At 52.0% G+C, this 8,711-nt stretch overlaps 1 protein-coding gene across 2 annotated transcripts in view; it reads right to left on the bottom strand.

Moving 5' to 3' along the window:
- Positions 1 to 6,492: 6,492 nt before the first annotated feature.
- Positions 6,493 to 8,711, bottom strand: part of EIF2B3 (eukaryotic translation initiation factor 2B subunit gamma) — a 96,999-nt gene continuing 94,780 nt past the window's right edge. For both annotated transcript variants that reach the window (XM_066556033.1, XM_066556034.1), the window contains one exon: positions 6,493 to 6,709. In XM_066556033.1, the coding sequence (XP_066412130.1) occupies positions 6,657 to 6,709 (53 nt within the window). In that variant the 3' untranslated portion in view covers positions 6,493 to 6,656. The remainder of the gene's footprint in view (positions 6,710 to 8,711) is intronic.

Raw genomic sequence — 8,711 nt, 5'->3', positions numbered from 1 at the left:
ACTGTGACCCCTGGTGGGTATTTAACAAGGTGTCAGGGCAAGGGATTTTCGGAGCCAACTAAGTGGATGTGACACCGGCCCCGTGGGTCGGGACGGGGTGTGGAGATGCTCCCGCCGCGGCAGTTTGCTGCCGCCAGGTCTCATCCTGATCCAACCCTTCCTTGGGGACAGCAGGAGCAGGGAGGGATGCTCAGCACTCCATTGCTTGCGCTGGCGGGTGCTGAGAGCCCCGAGGTGCGAGAAAAGCCGGGGGAACAGGAGATGTTCGGGGTCGGGGCGAGCCATCCCCAGCACGGGCCGGTGGAGGTGCCCTCGCTGGGGGACCAAGGCAGCGCATTCATACTGGACAAGGGCTGCGGAAGCGCCAGCGCCTGCGGGGAGGCAGGGGAGGCCCCACAGGGTGGTGGTCCCCTGGGGCCGGTGGGTGGTGGGAGGGGGCCAGCGAGCCCGCCGGGCGCCCCTGCCGCATGGGAAGCGGGCACGGTTTAATTGGGCGGGCGGCCGCTCGGCGGGGCCGGCTGCTGGCAGGCGGACACAAGCTCTTTTGTCTCTGCTCTCGCTCCCGGCACCGGCTGGGGCTGGCAGGGCCCGGAGCGGTGCAGCCACTGAGAGCCGAGCTCGCCACCGGGGCAAGCAGCCAAACCCACCCCGGCTCCTGGGGCTGTCACAGGCCCTCGCTGCACGCGAGGAAGTGTCCAGGTGGCCAGCGAGGCTTCCTGGCTGATGAGGGGTTAGGAAATGTGTGGCAATCCCCGGGAAAGGGCCCTGCAGTTCTCCCCGTGCCCCCTTATTGCCAGCAACAGGCGAGACCCCTGCCCTCCCTGCTGACCGGGCCCCTGAGCTTCGTGGCCAGGGATCCTGGGGCAATAGGCGTGTGAAAGCACCCTGGCTTTTGCTCTCCAAGGTGGGATCTACAAGAGGATGCCAAGGAGGGATCTATAGTGACAGCAGCCACTGCTTTTGGATCCTGGTTCCTTTTGCATCCCTCCCGTCCATCAGCTCCACTCAGATCCTTTCTGTGGAGTAGGTCACCAGCCAGGGGCTGTGCCTCTCATCCCTTCCCCTGCACCCTACTGGCACGATGGCTCTCCAGCCCCACAGGCAACATCCATGAGGGTGGATGATGACAGGGCTGAGGAATAAGGAGCAGACTTCCACCATGTGCACACTGCCTGGTCTCCCAGGGCCATTCCCAGGAGCCTCCTCTCCCAGAAGTCTCTTGCTACAGGAAGAATAGGGGCTATGAAGACTGGAAAGGACATCATGGTGAGAGCATGAAAGAGTGAACCCCAGGTGATGGGGTGGATGGTCTGGCCACCATCCAGAGCAGACTGGACTCCTCAGAGAGCAGTCCCAGCCCCTTGCACAGAAGGAGCATGGCTGGGGCAGCAGGGTGCATCACAGCCAGCTGTGGATCAGCAGTGGCTGCAAGCAGAGCGCGGCCAAATCCCTTCTTCCTGGCATCCGGCACCAACCACCCCCTTTGCAGAAAGGCCCAAGCAGGGGAAGATATTGCTGTTGCTCAATGACCCTGCGAGGGCTTGGGTCCTTCCTGGCGCCGCTGAAAATGGCTGGGCAACACGGCTGAGTTGCCAACCCAAAGAGCAGGCACCATCATCACCACGGTGAGCAACGTCTCAAGGATGGCACAGACTGGCCAGGTTTGCCTCCTCAAGTCTCTCTCAACCCATCACTGGGAGATTCATGGCTTTCCTTGTCTGGGAACACAGCTGGATGCTTTGGGGAACCCTGGGGTGGAGATCAGAGGCCATTACCCACTGACCATCCCACCCGTCACCGCTGCCAGTGTAGCTGGTTGGTTGCTCCTCACCATCCCCTCCAACTCTCCCAGCGCCAGCAGGCGGCTGCACCCCGGCCCCAGGCACAGGTGTTCGCTCTGGAGACCACAGTCCTGGGGAAGAGGGCTGCCCTCCCTGCCTGGGGCAACCCGCATCCTGCCATAGGGTTAAACTCCCCAAGGAAAGGAGGGAGGAAGATAGGAAAAACAATCACAAGAATTTGTTTCATGCTGCCTGGATCCTTCCCCGCACGCAGCAGTGTTTTTGGACGGCCGATTTATAATCAGCAGTGTGGAATGTTGTAAATTAAATATTTTTAAACAACTTTGCTCTCTCTCTGGTTAAACATTTCAGAGATCGCTCTTTCTTGTCTGTCTCTTGCTGGGTGGTCCCTCCATTCGCCCGTACATCTTCCTCAAACACAATTAACCATTTAGATGTTGCACAAAGGAATAGCTTATGCATACAACACCAGTCGCTTGCTGCTCCGACGCTGGGGGAGGGAGGCAAATAAGAAGGCAGCTTCTTTTATTTTCTACTAAAAACAAAAACAAGAAAATCCCTTTTTCCTTCCCAAACTATCCCATTTTTTCTTGAATTGTAAAGGCACTGATCCAAGCTCATCAGCTGTCTTGGTCCTCAGTCCAACAATCCCCTTGCCGTCCCCCATCCCCTGAAATTCAACATTAGCATGTTAAAAGCCTAAAACATACAAGTTTATTTAGACTCAAACTCTCCCAAGCTCTTGCTTTCCATATTTATATACACACGTATTTTAACGTATATAAAATGTCTGTCTATAGGAGCTGGAAGGAAGTTCCCGTCTGCCGGCCCGTCTGGGAGGCACAGGCGCGGCTGTGGACCTTGGCTCCTGGGAGATGGAGTGAAAACCGACAGGATCCAGAAATCAGCCTCCTGGCTGAGAGGGAGCGAGCCTCGGTGGGCAGGCTGCTGCAGAGGTGCTGGGGCAGGGGGTGGATGGTGCTGGGTGCTGGTGAGGGAATCTCCACATCCCAAAATTAACTCTGCAGGTGGCCAATGAGAAGGGCCCCGTGCTCTGCGCTCCCCCATGGCTCTGGGATGCGCCAGGTCAGTGCACAGTGGGCAGCCTGCAATGCCAAAGGCCCCAGCCCCAACTGCCCACTGCAGTAATCAATCCTTTAAAACAGATAACCAAAAGGCCACCACAGGAGTGGCTGTATGTGACGGGAGGGCGGCACTGCGGTGTCCTGGGGCTGGATTACACCACACACTGTGCAACGTGCGTCTGTCACAGCACTGCTGCCGGCACAGGCGGCTCCTCTGCGAGCTCCACGTGGGGCTTGATCTCACTCTGCCTTGGGCAGGGACCACAGCAGCCACTACTGGCCCTCACTGGGGACTTGGGCCAGTGTGAAGGCAGTAAGGCACCTCTGGAAAACAATGGTGCTCCCTAGACCTGTGAGGTTTTGTTAGGAAAATACTCATCTCTGGACCAGCGAAGTCCAAAGGGTGGCCAGGGCATGGTGAAAAGCACTCTTCCCAGGCAGCCAGAGGAAGGACAGTGGGGTGCAGAAACCAGGAAGGAGCCAGCAGGAGCATGGCTCTGCACAATCAACCTTGGAGACTGATGGCAGTAAAAGATTGTCAAGTCCTTGTGATCCCAACCCTGAGAGGTCCAGGAGAGTCCTACTGCAAGGGCTGCACACACAGTGTCACCTGGATAGGTGACCAGGGAAGCCAGAGACCATATGACTGCTCAGGCTTTACTCTCCCCTTCCTGCCCACAAGCCAAAAAACTGTCCTAAAAGCAAGATCAGAGCTAGGTGCAAAGTTTTTGTGTCCATTTGAACACCATGGGGGTGGGAAGCCCACCATCCCTGGGAATGGCTCCCTGTTTGTCTTCACCTCATGTGGCTCTCTTCCAGGGCTGCCAGGAAGATGGGAGCCATCTGCTTTGGTCTGACTGCAGAAGGGATCAGATGAGCTGCTGCTTCTTGAAAGATCCCAACAGCCACCTACAAAAGCAAACACAAACTGCTGAGGGAGGCGAGCCACGGCTCTGGGTGCCTGCAACTGCCCAACAAATGCTCTTCCCAAATCTGTGTCTTACAAATGGGCTTGGCTGCAAAAATCTTGGCAAGCACCTGGCTGCAGAGCTGCTGCCAGTTGCACCCAGCTCTCATAGGAGCCAGAGTGAGGGGTCAGAGCTTCAGGTGCCTCTGCCATGGTGTGCCAGCAGGGCAGGACACACAGGAAGAAGTGTGGCCAGGTGTACACACTCACCAACCCTGCTGCCCTGGTGACAGGAAAAGCCTTTTGGGAGCAGCTGGCAAGACACCACTCAGGAAAGACAGGGGTCCTGCTGGCCATCAGGACATCAGGTAAACCTCTGCTTTACCCCATGCAGATCCAGCATGTGACAAGCCACTGCAAGAACCTTTTCACAGCAACCCCAGCATTACATCTGCCAAAGAAGTGTTCAGGACGAGTCTGTCGAGAAAGAGCCAGCGCCTACAGAGCTGGAGAACTTTCATCTCTTTCAGAGAAATGTTGCCTATATAGCACCACTTTGACACCAGTAACACTGTGATGGGCATGAGCTGTAATGCTCAGCTGCCTGGGGGTGACAGAGCAGCTTATTTGTGTCTGAGATGTGCCCCATTCCTTAAAGTTAGTGAGCAGCCTGTATTAGTAACACCTTCCAGAATGTCTCTGTGACCTGGGACCAGTCACATCCAAAACTACCTGGGAACAGAACCTGATGTCCTCAGTCACCTCCCCAATTTTCTCAATGACTCTAACATCACTCGGTTTGTGAAGTTGCCTGACCCAACCCATCACATGCTCACCTGATGATGACAGCAGTGTGGAGGCCAGGTTAGATGAGGAAGGGTTAACCTCCCAGTGCCTGTCTTGGGATTCCTGAAGGCCCTATTATCCTGAACTATTTTTCATAATTACTGCCACACACGAAGACTACATCAAGAGTGAATCTTCACTTTGATAATTTGTGCTGTGAAATCTCACTTTGGGATCTACTTTTATCTCACACCAAACACCTGCAGGTCGTAAAAGGCAAAAAGGAAAAGAAAATGCCTCAAATCCTAGCCAGGTTTTCAAGTGTCAGAGAACACTAAATTAATGCTAAATTCTAACCGACACAGTAAAGAGCCCCCCACCCTCTTCTTAAATTAGCTAAACAAAAGGACTGAGACTTTAACATATAATTAAGGCACAAGGAGGTAAAGCTGTAGCTGCTAAACAAGGCAATGCAGACCTTTCAGAAGTTAAGATGTATCCTAAAAACAGAGGGGGAAAAGGCTTTGTGTTTCAGCAAAAGGACTGTGAGTCAAAGTCCCTGCAAACCTCTCAAGGCTTTGCCAGCCTTCTGGTAAAATGCAAAGCCAGGTAATTACACTCCACTCTGCTTCTGTTTCTACACACCCAAAATGGAGCCTCTCTCCCTTGCCGCACACAGAGACAAGAATTCTCTTTAATTAACCTCTGTAAAACCTCTGCGATCCTTGGATGAAAAAGGCTTCGTACCTTAGGAACGTGTTTGCGCACATACACGAGACAAAACCTCCAGCACAAAGCTGGAGCTGAACTGCAGTGCATTTCTTCTCTGCAGCTTGTCACAGACCTTGAAGCTTGTCCTTACCCATAGTTTCCATTCCAATCTGGTCCTTTAGAAGAAGGATTTTGTTTATGAAACTCAGGGAATGTCTGGATTATAATCTCTCTCCTGTCAAATTAACTAGGAAATGGTAACTCTCCTCAGGGGTCACAGATGCCCATGAAGCACACATTTAACATTTATCACTTCAGTTAATGAAATACCATCCCCGCCAGTTGCTGTAAGCACCTCTGGATGTCAAACTGCCGGGGGCAGATAAATGTCCTGTTCAATCCTACTACATTCTAATAAACAGCTTTTAGGTAGGAACTTGTGTCCAATTTATAAACATTAAAGAACAGCTTGTGTTTCAATCCCATCCAGGTGCTTTACAATCCTGGCACAGGCCCTGACCACAAGGCTGTGCATTTCACATTAACACGAGCGACTCATCTCAGAGACACAGGTACAGTCATCCATGGATCATCCAAGTGTGGGGAGAAACCTCTTGTCTGGGATTAGGAACAGTGGACTGACAGGAAGAACCATCAAAATAAGGCAGGGAGTACCCACTGTTTACACCTCATGCCTCCTTCATGCTCAACCAGCTCTCACATACTTACTCTTGGGCAGAATTTCAAACTATCAGACCAAACTCAGCCCTGATGGAAATGGGTGCCAAACTCTTTGACTGCATTACAGAGGAGGAGAGGCGCAGATTAAACACTTCTGTGCGGTGGGGCAGCATCATGAGAGACAGTGAGGAGGAGGAGGCCGGCGAAGCTGCCGGGCTGCAATGAGCAGCCGGCACGGCCGCTGTTCTCACTGTCCGCCTGCTGTGCTGATGAGATGCACAAGCAGCATCCTGAGCAGTTTCTCCCAGGCTCAGGGACGGTGGTGCAGGACTGCAGGGACGTGATTTACACCGCAGGGAGGGCGGCTAAGTCATTCTTTGGAGTGGGCACAGTCTGTGTGGTCCCCGCTCTCCCTTCTGCTGGAAAAGTACAGTGCGCTGGCCGGGCGCAGGAGCCGATCTAACCCGGCACCAACCCGCGCGCATCCCAATGAGGGGGGAGGGGCCCACGGACACTCCGCTCTGCAAATGCTCCTTTATTAAGACATAAATATAAAGCTGAACAGGAAAGGAGCAATGACAGGGTAAACCATGCCAGTACTGATCTGTACGGATGATCTTACGATGCTTGAACATCTGGTTCTGCTGCTGGCTTCCATAAAATCATCTTTTAAAGCTACTCGGGTTATATCTCCATCAGCTGTTCGGTGCCCACAATGACTTCATTAACATGTTTGGCTGAAAAGAGAGAGGGAGGAAAAGAAGAGCAATTGAGTTTTGCAGTAGAGCTTCAGACCTTCCATTTTTTAAATCTGCAACTTTAAAACAAATGAGAAAAGCAGATTCTGGAGAACTCAAACAGAGATTTGCTGAACTCCAGTGTCTCTCCGACAGTATCCCACACACATGGTGAAAGCCTAAACAACTGACTAAACATCAGGAGATTTCTCTAATGAGAGTTTTCACGTGTATGTGTCACTAATAAACAAGAGAGGCCCTACGTAAGTCACAGCTGCTACTGACAGGTGTACACCTAGGTCAAGGCAAGGAACCATCAACATCTAACATGGAGATTGGACATAAAATTAAAGATCAGTAATCCACCCTGGCCCTAAAGAGCACTGTCTATCCCAAACTGCTGGGATGCTGGGTGGGAAAAGGGCTGCTCAGCACCAGGGGGCCATCACCGAGGCAGTGTGAGAGCCTCTCAACAATCTCAACTCAGCCCTGGCAGCTTAAAAACAAGAGGTTTTTTGTGTTTTATTTTCTTTTCTTTTATTTTTTTTTTTTTAATTTAAACCTGACCCTCCTGTGGAGCAAATTTGTTGGAGGGGCAATTTCTGCAAGGTCACTCTTTTGCCTGTTCCCAGGAGCTTTGCACAGCCCCAGTGGACACATTAATGTGCCAGTCCCTGCCCCAGCACTGTTAATGCACTGTACTGAAAGAGCCTTCCCTTTAAAATGCAAAAGCAGCTTGTCAGGGAAGGACTGCAAATAAAGGATCTAAAGCCAAAATAATAAAAACACGCAACTGAAAGCCCAGTGCCTAAAAAACCCAAGCATGTGGCCTCAGAGCATGACACAAAGCTGGTGTGCTCAAAGTGGGTGTCCTCAGGGTACTGTGGGGGAGGTGGTGAATCTAAACTGCTCTCCAGGAGCTGGACACCTATCCAGGTGGAGCTCAGGTGGTGTGTCCCATGCCCCTAGGCTCTTCATCTTACCTCCGGCAATTAGGAATAACAATTGTCTCTGGAGCCTGGGATAAAGTGTCAAGGCCTGTAAGGGGCTGGGATACACCAATGGAGGCTCTGGTGTCTCCCACACCTTACACAGCAGTGGGGGTAGATAGCCAAGGATGATGGAAATGATGAGTTGTGTTTTATTTACCTACCTAAAACTCCTCCCCTCAGGGGAGTGGATCTTGAAAGATTGCTGCAAAACAATATCCCACCTTTGGCTAAAGGAAGAAATTCCTGGCAATCCCCAAAGTGGCTGGGCCAACATCGTGCTTCTCTTGGTTTAAAATTCAAGATGCAACCTTTGTACCGTGCAAACCATTGCTCTAGGAAAGGTTTGATCAAATTGTGCTCTATAAACTTCTGCACTGTGGCAAGATAATTTCTCACTACAACCTCAACCCCAACCCCACAATCATATGGATCACATGCAATCTTCTCAGCCTGAGGGACAGAATGAGTGAGCCACACCACTTCCTTTCAGAGACCCTTCGTGAAGGCTAAAATAAGGAGACCAAGGGGCTGCTTCTCACCTGCAGCATCAGATTGAGACATTTAGCTCTTTGCTCAGGGTATTTACTGTAAACTGGTAATTAGTCCAGGAGCCTCACATTAACATCCTGGAGCTCAATCTCCAGCACTTTGGGCAGGATGAGCAGAGGTGGATGCAATGCTCAGGAAAATGAGGGGCTGACTGTACAAGTGCCAGGTGCAAGCATGATGTAGGTAGCACCACACAACTTCTCCAGGACAGCTCTTGCCAATAGCCCCAAGTCCAGCCTTCAGCGCCTCTCTCCTCCCGTCCTGGACCCCACACAGCCTTGCCAAGGTACCTCAAATCCAACCTGCAGCATTTCTTGCTATAACATTCCTCACCCCCAACAACTTTCCCAATATATCTCAACAGGCCCTGTAGCAACTCCTGTGACTCCATTCCTGAACCTCCTCCAAGCAGACTATCTATCATGTTGATTTCTATGATGTGAATAAGACCCTGGCTACCA

The sequence above is a fragment of the Molothrus aeneus genome, chromosome 9, assembly GCF_037042795.1.
Source record: "Molothrus aeneus isolate 106 chromosome 9, BPBGC_Maene_1.0, whole genome shotgun sequence".
Classification (NCBI taxonomy): domain Eukaryota; kingdom Metazoa; phylum Chordata; class Aves; order Passeriformes; family Icteridae; genus Molothrus; species Molothrus aeneus.
The sequence above is the reverse complement of the archived record's forward strand: the minus strand, read 5'-3'. Positions and strand labels throughout refer to the sequence as shown.